The sequence below is a fragment of the Triplophysa rosa genome, linkage group LG2 (assembly GCF_024868665.1).
Source record: "Triplophysa rosa linkage group LG2, Trosa_1v2, whole genome shotgun sequence".
Taxonomy (NCBI): domain Eukaryota; kingdom Metazoa; phylum Chordata; class Actinopteri; order Cypriniformes; family Nemacheilidae; genus Triplophysa; species Triplophysa rosa.
In genome coordinates this window covers 34,184,174-34,198,142 of record NC_079891.1, presented here as the reverse complement: position 1 = coordinate 34,198,142, position 13,969 = coordinate 34,184,174, and the positions used below count along the sequence as shown (strand labels likewise).

The window sequence follows — 13,969 nt, the reverse complement described above, 5'->3', positions numbered from 1 at the left end:
AATCCATAGGTTGTGTCCACGGTTCTGAAGAAGGTCAGGGAGGTTTAGTCCGGGGTTTAATGGCAGGTTGATCATTTATAAGTTAGTCTGGATCGGGTCTTTTATAGACGGAGGGACAGCTGAACTGATCACTTCCAGATCTCCAAACTTTTCCTGGTAATGTGAGCCCTCGGATTCATCATCCAGAGAAAACGGTGTGATGGACTTCTTTAGTTTCTACGAAAAATAACAGAAAAATAGATTTAAGAAATGGGTAAAAGTAGAAAAGCTTGAAATGAAACGGTGAGAGTAGTCCTGAACATGCAGAGAAGAACCATTTTCATTCCCAAAACAAGCCTTTAGTCTAAGGTTCCACAAAGAACCTTTGGTGCGATAGAAAGGTTATGTGCAAGTTTCTTTATGGATACGTTATAGGATTTGTCACCTATCCGTATACACATGTTTAGACTGTCAATAAAGATCACCTCAGTGAAAGAACCGGGCAGAACCCAGAGCGTGTGCAGCGCTGCTAGCGGGATCCAGATCATGGAGGCCAAAGCGATGACCCAGCCGACCCCTTGAGCCCACGCGGGATATTCATAACTCTCATAACGGGCTGGTTTAAACTGAATCACTGAGAACACCAGGATAACCTGCACAACCCATAACACATACAGAAATAAGCCCATAGATGATCTGAAGTGCTTCAGTGATTACGTACCCAAGTATGCAAAATTAAATGATTCTAGGTGATAATATGTTATTCCTTTATTAAACTATAAAAGTGAACGTAAATTTAAATCAAACATTATGCTTTAAAAGCAAGAAAGGGTATGAAATGACTCACAGTGATCAAAACGGGACAAATAACCCACCAGCAGACTTTGAAGAAAATACTGGGGGGTTTCCCGGTCATCTCGACTAAATTACTGGACAGACGCTTCACACCTGTCGAGGTTAACACAGAAATCCACCTTTAAACAGTAGACCATCAACTGAGCAGCATTAAAGAAAGTGTTCGAAAATCATTTACTCTCTATTACCCTGCCTTTGTTCTTTGGAACACTTGATATGTTTTTCATACTTCTCCATTTAATGAAGGTGAATGCATGTTTGCGGCGGCTAAGATCCAACATGACAAAGAAACACCATAAATACTTAAATATGCAGTTGTATGGACTTGGTTCTTTAGTCATTGAGTTTGCCAGCTCACATAGTGTAATTTCAGGAATACGCGTAACCAAGTCAGTCATATGTGGTCTGGGTATCGTGTGGTGAACTGTCCCTTTAAGACACTGATGTATGGGTATTCTCTCACCGTACAGCCAGCAGACACCAATAATCTCAAAAAATGCCAGGAACATGATGGACACGATAGCCGTGTAGTGATCCATCAGCTGGAACACATAGATGCCGACCTGAGGAATAAAATGAGCTTCATCTCACAACCAGTTCATCATGAGTCATAATTCATAAACACGGTCATAAAATCTGAACATAATCACAAGGCTAAAACTGTTTCGAAGATGAGTGCAAATATGAAATATGAAGCGGCACGTCATGTAAAGAAAGTGTTATTTGATTTCAAGAACGTTTTATGCAAATGTTACATTTTCGTCTTTTTAAGGTCACAGTGACGAATATTGAGCAAACACACAGCATAAAGTGAATGCAAATCTATGGGTAAACTAAATTATAGGCAAACTGTTGTTATTATAGGCATCTTAAATCTTGTTTTTGTCAATGTGAGAGATGAGTCGGTCCCACCTGCATGACATGAGGGATGCCCATCAGAAAAGCAGCACAGCAGATTACAAGTACAAGAAACTCCTTCTGTCTGAGGTACTTCAGTATTGGTTTACTGTAGCTGTCCAGCACGCTGGTCACCATCACCTCCACCATAGCAAACTACACAACAGTAACACTTCACAATGCGGATGTAACATTGTTTCAATTTCAAAATTAAATATTTTAAGTCAAAACTTATCTGGTAACCTTAGTTAAGGCACAATGCAATTACATGAATGAGCAGTAATTGTATTCATATTCAAATAAACAACATTTATAAAAGTAAAGCATGATAAAAAAACATCATGCGCATGACACAGCAATCGCTTTGACTTCCATGAAAAAGGATGCCAACTATTTCAAACATTTATACACATGCTGATTCATGTTTCATTACAACTTGAACAGATGACATTGAATGAATTTTAAATCACAGATATGAAACAAACTTGAAGTATACTTCTTTTTTAAAGTATACTTTAGTAAGTTCAAGTATACATTTAAGTATGCTTTATGTAGTAACAATGTACTAGTGTGCTTATAAGTCTACATTTCAATACTACTTGGGACTAAATTGGCCCATGTTTTAGTTTATAAAAGTATACTTTTAAGTGTATTTTAAAAGTGCAACTTTGAGTACACAGCGAAGTTTACAAATATTACAAGTTACAAATTGTAGATATACTAATAGTTCACTAGTACAATTACTTCTTAGCACATTTTTTAGCATGATATTACACTTTGAAGTACACTCTCAGTTTAGTCATTTTTATACTGCAAGTTAGTTTTCTTGTGAATTTAACCTTATACTTATAGTTTACTATTTATATATTATTTAATTGTTACTTTATAAATTGAAACACGTAGTCGTGACTCAAGACAGTAGGCTGTGTAAAACTGTGTGGGAAAGTATTCACCAGGCTACTCGACTACAAGCCAGGTATATAACGTCATTATAATTTAAGCATCTGACTAAGATTGAATAGAATTAAAGGCCAAATATACTTGAGACTTTTCTGTCAGCAGCCTATAAGTATACTGAAGTGTCATTTTAATGATATTTCTGAGAAGTACATGAAAAGTAGACTAAAAGTATTAGTTTGAAAGAAGTATACAAACAGCACACTTGAATCAAATATACCATATTTACCCCATTTTCATTTCATCCTCAACATTTAATCATTGATCTAATAATGTAAAATGAGTTATTTTCCACAGATTTGACCTGTTACACCTTGACTAGATTTTACTCTCAAAACAACAATGATAGATTATGCCAGGACTGTATAAGGTCACATTTAAAAAAGGAAGTGACCTCATGATACCTGACTGTCCAATCCGAGGCAGAGGAGCATGAAGAAAAACAGCACGGCCCACAGAGGAGCGACGGGCATCGTCACAAAGGCTTGTGGGTAAACCACGAACACCAGACCAGGACCTGGATAACATTTACAAACACACCAGGTATTAAACACTAAAGATTCATTGATGTCTATTGAAGAGAAAAAAAATCGAACCTCACCATCCACTGCAATTTCACTGACCGGCACATTCTGAAGATGCGACATGTAGCCAAATGCTGAAAAAATGACAAATCCGGCGAAGATACTCGTCACTGAATTAGTGATGGCAATAGCCAGAGTGTCTCTACAATAACAGTCAAGAGCAAAATATGAGACAAACATTTGAGGAATTGGCTTTCTTTCAGTTCATAAGTTGGAATTTGGTTTCTTTTTTTATTGTTTTAAGTGTAAATAACAAAACTTAGTGAGGCGTATGGTCAATAGTACATTCGTAATGTTTTCTTGTTGTTCAGTTTATCTGGACATTTGGATTTACTTATATAATAGACTAATCCAAATGTCCAAGTAAAAAAAATGGTATGACTATGAATACTTGAGAATGTTGTTGTTGAAGGAGTTGTAACTGGCCATCGCCATCAGAGACCCAAAGCCGATGCCGATGGAGTTAAAGATCTGAGCTGCGGCATTAACCCAGACCTGAAATACACAGTCAGAAACCTCACGTCACACATTAATAATAATAAAAGAAACGGAATTGTCGTATAATCATAATACTGTATAGACCTCCACATTCAGCAGTTTGTTCCATTCTGGAATGATGAAGAAGCGGATGCCGTCCATGGCTCCTGGCAGCTGAACGTTATTGATCAGCAGAGCCAGAAGAACCACATACGGGAACAGAGCAGTGAAATACACCACCTGTGACACACACACACACTTACAATACGTATAATATCATACAATTATTTCAAAGACAGAACCATTTATTAGATGAATCACACAAAACCATTTGAAGTCTATTTACTTATGTACTCACAAATCAAAAATAACAATATGTAGCAAAATTAAACGAAGCCCTTCATAAATCACGATACTTATATATAAATCACAGAAATTTAAAATAAAATAATTGCAATGCAAAACCATCACACACAGTCAAAAGACCTTATAGGAACTTTCTGCAAAAACATGACTTTAGGACTCAAAGATATTTGACCTTTCCGGTGGATTTGACCCCTTTTAAGATGCACAGGTAGACGAGGATCCAGGCCAACAACAACAGGAGAAAAAGTTCCCATCTCAACGTTCCCGTCTCCTCCACACCCCGGGTCCTCTCCAGCACCCTAAAACTGAATGACCCAACACATCCATTGCTGTCAGACATGAACCGCACTCAACAAACATGACGACAAGAACTTATTCATTCACGATACAGAGCAAAGGGGTGAGTTAGTCTGTCTGAGTCCTAGCAACACGAAATCATACATTAGCCAAAGTGTTTGCTGAAAGAAAATTAAACAATCACTAGAGAGGAGAAGCAATGAGACGGGAGGGGAGAACGTACTTGAAGAACTGCTGGCTGGCGGTGGAGGCGTACGAGCTGTTGGTCACGTGATCTGTGCAGTTGACCGTGTTCCACGTGTTGTTGCAGTTTTCCCAGGCCAGCTCGCTCCGAAAAGAGCTGAACATGTAGTACAGCGCCCACGTGATTATGACATTATAATATGTGCACATGATGAAAGAGATGGCCACCGTTGCCATGCCAACACCTGAGGAATGTACAGTATGGGAACACTTCATATCTTTATAAAACAATGTATATCGAAGTAAAATGTAAACAAATGTTATATGAATGGTGTACGTATCAGACGGGTACCTTTCAGCAGTGGACAGGCTTTGGTCAACGCCTGGACGGGTCCCCTCCTCAGATACTGGCCTAACGTCAGCTCCATGTGCAAGAGCGGGATTCCCAGTACAACCAACATGATCAGGTAGGGCACAAGGAATGCACCTGAACATATCAATAACAACATCACACCATGAACTACTACTTCTTACAGTCCGAACGATGAATTAAAGAAACTGAAGCTATGATTTATTCACGAATGAGACATTATTAAGACCAAGATCTTTATACAATTACTCAGAACCTTTTTTGGAACAGTAGGTTCTGTGGATGTTTTTATGGAACCACACAACACAGCCTAACAAAGAAACGGCCCGCTATGTTTTATGTGATACATATGTACAGTAGCTGTGGGAAAACATTAAAGACAATTTCAAAATGTACTTTTTCTAGGCATTTATTTAGGTAAAATGATCGTTTTGTTTCCTCATTGTTAACAATAATATTTGAAATAAGATTGTTGTTTCTATTTGCAGAAAATGAAAACTGGAGAAACAGGTGAAAAGAAGAGAAAAGATGCTCTGTATTTTGTCAGATATATACTGGAATGAAAACAAGTTCATCTTCACTTTTAAGCAATACAACAGCAATATTTCCACATGTATTTAGGAAAAGTAAAAAAAAATGATTCTTTTATGTCACAGCCTTGGTTTTATTACAGTTTTCATGTGTCTTGTCATGCTGTCAGTCTTTCACGTTGCTGTCGGATGACTTTTTTGTCACTCCCGATGTTTGATTTTGTTGAAATTCAACAGACACTAAAGTGGAATGGCCACAATACATGACATTTTGGAATCGTCTCTTAATTCTTTCCACGGCTGTATATATATATATATATCACATAAACCTGCCTGTGAAACACAATATAAAAATTACATTTCCAGATTTCATGACCACATGGACTATCTTTATATCAAACTCTCTTTTTTTGTAAATTCAGCAGTCGAAGACATATGAGATCAGTGTAGAGTGACTGTTTGCAATGTCACGATGATACGGGCTCATACACACGTCACATTGACAGATAATTCACTTTTACTCTCTTTATCTCTCACGTGTGGACGTCTGCTGAAATCATACAGACATCTGCATGCCTTCACAACAGCAGTTTTTACACAATATACGAAAACAAAAGTTCACACTGAACATCTGATCAATGCACGATAATGAAGAGTCAAAACAAAGCAGCGCTGTACTTCCGTTACAATGTTTACTTTGTACTCTCACACTGTATCTTTGTACTAATGTACTTACTTTGATTTGATTTCACAGTTATTTTGATTAGCATATTCATGTGCCATTGTATTTCCAAAAGAGGTCTCCCACGGTATGTTTTGGTTTTTTTTTATTAGACAGAATAGCATTTAATAGACAGAAGCATCCATCTCACCTCCACCACTCCTGTAGCACAGGTACGGGAACCTCCAGATGTTTCCCAGTCCCACAGCACATCCGATCCCGGCCAGAGTAAACTCAATCTGCCTGCTCCACGTGGGTCTGCCGGGCTCCTGCTTGTCCTCCATGCTTCCTCAAACCTCCTCGTCCTCACAGAGATTGAGTGATGAGAAAGTGTTGTGAGTGTGAGTTTGTTGTGTAATGATTGTTTAGTAGCTGTAATGATTAGCCGGGAGGTGTGGAGAAGAGATATGAACAGGTGGAAGTTCTGCGCATGCCGTCTGTAAAGATTCTCAGAAGGATCTACATCGTAAATTAGAAGCTGCCTATGTTGCAAAGCTTGGAATTTGTTTTAAATGAATTTCTTTACGAACGAGTAAAGCAGATGACGTAAACACAGACAAAACAGAAATAGCAAATAAGTTCCAGTCATTTTTATTTCTTTCAGAACAGTAAATAAAAGTGGCAAGATGCAATATTGGAGCGTGCATTAGAGGCACATAAGGTCATGGGTTTTAACCCCGTAGCCTACTTAAAAAAGGTCAATCTCAAAAGCACTTTGTCACGCTGGATAAAAGCATCTGGCAAACGTGTGAATGTAACCGTACAAAGAACAAAACAGACCAGCGAAATATCTTCCACAGCACAGATGGGCATCCTGGGCTGACAGAGGTCGGCTACTTTGCACAACCTCAAAAACAAGACACTTATTGCTATAGTATGCACACGTAACGTTCATGTGTATTTTTCACAGTTTTGTCTTTTAAAATGTGGAACACAGAAATAAAGCAGCAAATAATTAGGGTGACGTTCTTTGATTTCTTTCAGAACAAGTAAAGAAGGTAACCAGAGAGGTTTGACGCATGCTTTCATACAGCGGATGAAAACACAAACAGCGCTGCAGAACTGAACTAACGCAATAACATCTCAGATCTTTTTGCTTCATTCATCAGTCACCGTCAGGTTCAAAACTGGACTTTGCAAGCGTATCGATATTTTATTGAACAGTGAGAGTCATTTAACTCCCCGCTCCACGTTATATGGCCGCAATCTTCACCTTCTTCTCCCAGACCGTGACTTCTCCAGTCATCCGGCTGTCCGACACTCCAGCGTCTGCAAACAGATCAGTGACACATTCTCATCAGCTCCTTCCACGGCGCAGACGGGCATCTCGTAAACAAAACTTCAATGCTCACGAAACACACCTTTTGTAAAAAAACTCAATTCCTGAGCTTCAAGTTCATTCGAATACCGTGCCACCTAAAGGCCGGTGTTTACCACAGGTTGAATATGTTCCACATATTATCAACGTACTCTTTATTCATGATGTAAGGAGTCCCGTCAGTCCATCTCCACAGCCCCGTGGTCTGATCCGTCAGACCGATCCAGTAATCATTTGGTATGGTCAAATGCGTCACAAAAGCCTAAAGGGAGCAAAATCTGAGAGAGAGAAAAACACACGGACTCACGGACACAAGGAGTGGGTTTTCTTACCCACTCGGCCTCACTCCCGTCGAGTTTCAGTAGCGACGCTCCCTGTTCTTTACAGTAATCCCGCGCCTCCGTCCAGTTCAGCGTGTTGATGGAGAACAGATAACAGCTGCTGCTGTAGGGGGTCCAGCCGGATCTACAGGTGGGTGCAGATCTCACTGCACAGGGAGAGAGGAGATATGCTGTCAGCAGTTCACAGAAGGAAACAAAAATGAGCATATGTAGAGTCACTTCAGAAATATAACTGTGGCTATATACAGTGTGAGGAAATTTGGAGGGGTATTAATGGTAAACAGCTAATGGTCTATAATGGTATTTGTAATGGAAACCATTAGAATTCATTTTCAGCAGGGGTATTGTGTCTTTCAAAGGCAACTGAATAAATAAGGCAGCATTAGACTAGACTAGTTGTTTTTGTTTTGCTTTCCGTTTTATTGTAAAATTATTTTAATTTTATGTTAACGTTTCGTCATTTTATTGTTTGTTGTTGCTATTTATTTTTTATTCATTTTTTCATTTATAATTTTTTCACATTGGATAAAAGCGTCTGCTAAATGCCTAAATGTAAATGTGATATTTATATGTGTAATTTCAGATTTAGTTTTAGTTTAGTTTGATTTATTTTCTGTTTATTATAGTGCCTCTGCACTGTAACATAATTTCAGGTCTCAACTTTTTGTAATGTTTTTCTATGTTTTTCAATTGTCTCAGTTAATAATTTGCAAACTATAGTATATATTTTTTTTTTATGTAACCAGTCACTACAAAGTTTTGAGTTGAGGGCCTGACTTTTTTACAGTGAATTTATTTCAGTTTATTGTCAAGGCACCATTTCAAATTTTTGCTTAGTTTAGATTTTTAAAGGGACAATTCACCCAAAAATGAAACTTCTGTCATCATTTACTCACCCTCATGTTGTTCCATACCTGTGTAAATGTCTTTGTTCTACTGAACGAAAACAAAGATATTTGGAAGAATGTCAGTAACCAAACAGTTTCTCATCCCCCATTGACTCCCATAGTATTTGTTTTCCCTACTATACCAGTAAATGGGTGTTGAGATCTGTTTGGTTACTGACATTCTTCTAAATATCTTCCTTTTTTGCAGAACAAAAAAAATACAGGTTTTGGAGTAAATGATGACAGAAGTTTCATTTTAATATAAAGGCTAATATTTGATTTGATTGCAATTAACTGACATGTTTTAATAGATTTAGTTTTTGTTACAATAAACTATAATAACCTTGTAATATTATTTGGAAAGAATGCTGATCATTGACTAACTAAAGAAATATTTCTGGGTCAGTTTCCACTCATGTTCCACACATACCTGATGATTTTGTTTGGTTGTTTATCTGGGCTTTCAGCTCATTCAGACTGCTTATGACTCTCACTTCTGAAAACAAGACAGAATTGTCCGTTTCATCTCTCCAGTACACTATAGGAAAAGCGCTGAAGGAGCGTTTGGCAGATCAAAGATGAAGATGAAGATGTTTGAACACAACTTCAGCTCAGAAGAGTGTTCACTCACCAGTGGTCTGTTGTTCAGAAGAAAGAGACATGACAGATGCAGTCAGATTAGACACTGAACTCTGAATTCCTCTCAGTGAGTTGGACAGAGTGTCTTTAACAGGAGACACAACAAAAAAACCCAATACATAAGCACAATTATTATAAAAAACACTTCAAATGATCATTAAACACTTATTATTAATCTATTCCATTCATCGTTGTTTATATAATGTTTATATAAAAGATATATTTGTCATTCATATATACTGTATACTGTATATCGTGTTTAGTTTCTTTCTCTTACATTCTGTTTCAGTCAGCTTTTGTCCCTGCTTGTTAACTGTGAAGACACGAAGGTTACAAAGGTGACTAAAGGAAACTTATATCCTGCTGTTTTGTGGTAGAAATGCTTTTTCTACATGACTGTAAGATCTTCAGACCTGCATCGTTCAGTTTGGAGGTGAGCGCGGATGCTGAACTCAAGTTAAGCAGCAGATTCTTTATCTCAGTGATGGAAGCGCTCTGCTGCTGCTCTGTCAGTCAAATCACATGTAGGTTTGGTTTAAGGATGAGAATTAACAAGAAGAAATAAAGCATAAGAATAAACTCTCACCGAGTCTTTGCAGGTTTGCATCTTGTTTGGATGCGACAGAACTCAACGATGAGCTACAACTGTTCACCAACGTCTCAATATTTGTCAATTTCTTTTCTCCTTGTGGATACAAATTATAGTAAATAATTCATTTTACAGAGCTTGTTCATTTATTTTAAAATAAAATGCTTGGTTTTCACAAGATGTATTTAGCTCTATACCAAAGTCACATTGTATGTTTTGTTGATTTGCGACTGATGTCTTCAAACTGTCCAACAATCGTTCTGTTTCAGTCAGCTTTTGTTCCTGCTTGCTAACTGTGAAGACACAAAATTTGCAAAAGGTAAAGGTTACAAAAAGACAATAATATGCAGCTATTCCAAATGAATATTGATTGCCAAACATCTTTAATGCTTGTGTAAAAGTCCACTTTTTGTCTCTTTTTTTGGTTCGACTGTTTGGTTTTGACTCGACCTGCATCGTTGAGTTTGGAGGTCAGCGCTGATACTGAAGAACTCAAAGTGAGCAGCAGGTTCTTTATCTCAGTGTTAGACGTGGGCTGATGCTGCTCTGTCAATCAAATCACATTTTATGTCTTGGATTAAAGTTGAGAATTAACAAGAAGATTTATAGTAAAGAATAAACTCTCACCGAGTCTTTGCAGGTTTCCATCTTGTTTGGATGTGACTGAACTCCACGATGAGCTAAAACTGTTCACCAGCGTCTCGATATTGGACAGCCTTTTTTCTGGAACTCCTCACAGATACAAATTATAGTAAATATTTTGTATTTCCTATTTTTGGTACATAAGAATGATACTAACCATTGGGCATTGGGTCACTGGATTTGTTCAAATATAAATTCAGACTGGACACTGAATTCTGCACCTCAACAACCTTCTTCACCAGGTCTCCACCTAACAAAAAAAATGTTTTCAATTAACTACATCAAGTAATTGACAAAGCAGAATTACACTTGCTTGGTTGTTACTAGATTTAGTTGGTTAATGCGTTAATGTGATCTATAAGTTAGAACTGGAGTCCATCCACTATTTCTTGATAAAAAACTTTTAGGTTTGTGATATTCAACTAATTTCAAACTCAATTAATTGAAGCAATTAAATTGCAGTTGTTTTAAAAACTCACTTCATAAACCACTGCAAAACGTTTTAAACATTCACATTTATCTACTCACAGATGACAAATATCATCACCATGGAAATCACCATGGCAACCATTCCCAGAAGCACAAGGAGACCCATCCACCTGCCACATGGACCACCTGCAGAAATCAACATAACTTTATAGATATTTATACTTTGCCGATGTCCTTCAAAAACCCTGTATCTCCGTTTCTTGTGATTTTGATTTTTTGCCATAAATCATTATTATTAGTCACCCTTTATGTTTGTCACTGGGTTTTGCAAAAAATCTAACCAATAAAAAGTATTTAAAAGTGCTTGACAACACGCTATTAAATCATTTCAAAAGCGCAGTGTTTTCTCCATTTCCTGAAAAACAGCGAAATTTGGACCCACAAGGTTTTGGAAGGACAGCGTTGACTTCTTTCATACATAAAGGAAGTCTCTTTCTAGGTCGTATCACGCCAGAGGTCATGCTGAGAAAACATTTTACCCCTTTTTTCAAAGGTAAAATATTTACCACATCAAATATTATATATGATAAAAAGATTATAAAAGCTTGTCGCATGTCCTTATCCAAGTAAATCCTTGTTCTTAACCTAGTGATTGTTGATGTTTTTTATTTAAATTACCAGTAATTGTGTTTGGCCTTTATTTTTCATGCTCTCTAGCATTGGTATACAGTAATACATTTGACATTTTTGTCAATAGATTGAACAAGAAGTAAGACAGAAGGTATGTCACAACAAACAGAAGACACTTGGTGAGAAGTGTTACATAATCATAGAAATCTCTGTCCAGGATGAAAGCAAAATAAAATTGGATTGGACTACTCCTGCAACTGAAGTGTAACCAATTTGATCGATAAAGTAACACCAGAACTGATCCTTATACTGTACCGTAACTAGTCAATATTCAATATATGAACTCGTACCTTTCCGAAATCCTGACTTCTGTTCACGATCCATGTCCATTTCCAAGAATCCTTCTGAACTTTCCATTTTCTTAAACAGCATCATAGAATCAAACAAACGTTCCCAGATTCAAGTGAAGATCCAAACAACAAAAATGTCTGAGCTGTACTTCCCACTTCAGTCCTTAAATATAAGAGGACTCTGCAAAACACAGCACTTTTAGTTCCTCATTCCAAAAACTGTGCATGTACGCAATAAACTTTAATGATCCAAATACTATTTACAAAAGACAAATCAGTTACATTACATCATTGTGTATGTGCCAGATACAAAATAGTTACTTAATGCAATCATTAAGTCATGAAGACAAAAGGTCTTTCAAAAGATCATCTTAACCCTAGGTTACCCTGGGGTGACTCTCACTACAAAGTGCTTTGGTGACATTTATTCATTTAGCAGACACTTGAATCCAAAGAGGCTTAAAATGAGAATGCACTTATGAGCAAACAATAATTGTAGTCCATATGTGACCCTGGACAACAAAACCAGTCTTATGGGTTAATTTTTACGAAAAGTAGATTTTTGCACCATCTGAAAGCTGAATAATTAAGTTTTCAATGGATGTATGGCTTGTTAGGATAGGACAATATCTGGCGGAGATACAACCGTTAAAATCTCTGGAATCTGAGGGTGCAAAAAATCAAAATATTGAGAAAATCAAGTCTTTATATATTCACGGTAGGAAATGTACAAAATATCTTCATGGAACATGATCTTTACTTAATATCCTAATGATTTATGGCATAAAGATCATTTTGACCCATAGCCTATAATATTTATTTGATCCCCTGCTGATTTTGTAAGTTTGCCTGCTTACAAAGAAATGAAGGGTCTATCATTTTTATGGTAGGTTTATTTTAACTGATAGAGACTAAATATAAAAAATCAGGGGAAAAAATGTTATAAATTGATTTGCATTGCAGTCAGTGAAACAAGTATTTGATCCCCTACCAACCAGCAAGAATTCTGGCTCCAAAGATTGGTTATGTGCCTATATGGACCACAGATTAGTCCTGTCACTTTAAGAAAGTACTCCTAAGAAAGATGCCTGCCAACAGAATCTGTATCTTCCATTTCAACCTCTCCACCACCATGGTCCAGACCAAATAGGTTTCAAAGGATGTCAGGGACAAGATTGTAGACCTGCACAAACCTTGAATAGGCTACAGACCTAGCCTATTTGGAAATAGAAGAAATACAAAATAACTATCAATTGCCCTTGGTCTGGAGCTCCCTGCAAGATTTCCCCAATGGTGTAAAGATGATCATGAGAAAGGTTAAAGATCAGCCCAGAAGACACGGAAGAAGCTTGTTCGTGAGTTCAAGACAGTTGGGACCACAGTTAGCAAGCAAACCATTGGTAACACGTTATGCCACAATAGATTAAAATCCTGAAGCACCCGCAAGGTCCTCCTGCCCAAGGCGGCCCGTCTGGCTCGTCTGAAGTTTGACAATGAACATCAACATGATTCAGAAAAGGTTTGCACAAACACTTATTTCACTGACTGAAATGCAAATCCATTTATAACCTTTATGTAACATTTTTCCCCTGATCAGTTAAAATAAACCCACCATAAGCATTATAGACCACTGAAGCAGGCAAACTTACAAAATCATCAGGGGATCAAATCATTATTTCCCTCACTGTATTTTTGGCTTTTACTAAAAATGTTCCCGTGCTACTTAAGACTGGTTTTGTGATGCAGGGTCACGTATGAGTTATACATGTTGCATGGCAACTGAGAACATATTAGACATAAGATAATAAACGACATATTCATTCTGATAATCAACAATAACTAAACATTAAGGTTGTTGTTGTTTAAACAAAGGCAAAGGATGTAAAATCACTAATCCATGAACAAATGAAAAAAACTAATACTCCTTT

General features: G+C 37.3%; 2 protein-coding genes across 4 annotated transcripts; both read right to left on the bottom strand.

The window, feature by feature from the left end:
* Window positions 1–66: 66 nt before the first annotated feature.
* si:ch211-283g2.1 (sodium- and chloride-dependent GABA transporter ine) lies at window positions 67–7,745 on the bottom strand. 3 transcript variants are annotated; one of them, XM_057362867.1, is made up of 15 exons: window positions 7,687–7,745; window positions 7,430–7,485; window positions 6,368–6,521; window positions 4,948–5,082; window positions 4,636–4,840; window positions 4,288–4,420; window positions 3,855–3,989; window positions 3,664–3,767; window positions 3,290–3,414; window positions 3,093–3,205; window positions 1,747–1,887; window positions 1,298–1,397; window positions 827–927; window positions 465–632; window positions 67–216 (listed from the first exon to the last, which is right to left on the bottom strand). In XM_057362867.1, exons 3-15 carry the CDS (start codon window positions 6,498–6,500, stop codon window positions 76–78), a joined length of 1,734 nt encoding a protein of 577 aa, XP_057218850.1. In that variant the 5' UTR covers window positions 6,501–6,521; window positions 7,430–7,485; window positions 7,687–7,745; the 3' UTR covers window positions 67–75. The 3 variants fall into 3 exon arrangements, with proteins under 3 accessions (XP_057218850.1, XP_057218860.1, XP_057218865.1); XM_057362877.1 differs by lacking the exon at window positions 7,687–7,745 and adding an exon at window positions 7,578–7,686; XM_057362882.1 differs by lacking the exon at window positions 67–216 and having other exon boundaries at window positions 488–632; window positions 855–927.
* asgr1c.1 (asialoglycoprotein receptor 1c, tandem duplicate 1) lies at window positions 7,338–12,162 on the bottom strand. The gene is made up of 14 exons (XM_057349870.1): window positions 12,042–12,162; window positions 11,161–11,247; window positions 10,790–10,882; window positions 10,618–10,722; window positions 10,441–10,536; window positions 10,188–10,283; window positions 9,988–10,086; window positions 9,815–9,907; window positions 9,679–9,714; window positions 9,394–9,400; window positions 9,193–9,314; window positions 7,867–8,021; window positions 7,687–7,796; window positions 7,338–7,485 (listed from the first exon to the last, which is right to left on the bottom strand). The coding sequence occupies exons 1-14, from the start codon at window positions 12,124–12,126 to the stop codon at window positions 7,338–7,340; spliced, it is 1,332 nt and encodes a 443-aa protein (XP_057205853.1). The 5' UTR covers window positions 12,127–12,162.
* Between the last annotated feature and the right edge of the window lie 1,807 nt (window positions 12,163–13,969).

What these genes read in the sequence shown, in the direction of transcription:
- si:ch211-283g2.1 (XM_057362867.1), bottom strand. Translation starts at nt 6,500, where the DNA reads ATGGAGGACAAGCAGGAGCCCGGCAGACCCACGTGGAGCAGGCAGATT. An exon ending in GCCTCGGATTGGACAGTCAG is followed by an intron (nt 1,888 to 3,092) that starts GTATCATGAGGT and finishes ACTGTTGTGTAG; the next exon opens with TTTGCTATGGTGGAGGTGAT. An exon ending in TTTGTCCCGTTTTGATCACT is followed by an intron (nt 633 to 826) that starts GTGAGTCATTTC and finishes TGGGTTGTGCAG; the next exon opens with GTTATCCTGGTGTTCTCAGT.
- asgr1c.1 (XM_057349870.1), bottom strand. Translation starts at nt 12,126, where the DNA reads ATGATGCTGTTTAAGAAAATGGAAAGTTCAGAAGGATTCTTGGAAATG. An exon ending in CAGTGACCCAATGCCCAATG is followed by an intron (nt 10,723 to 10,789) that starts GTTAGTATCATT and finishes TGTATCTGTGAG; the next exon opens with GAGTTCCAGAAAAAAGGCTG. An exon ending in CTCCAAACTGAACGATGCAG is followed by an intron (nt 9,715 to 9,814) that starts GTCTGAAGATCT and finishes GTGTCTTCACAG; the next exon opens with TTAACAAGCAGGGACAAAAG.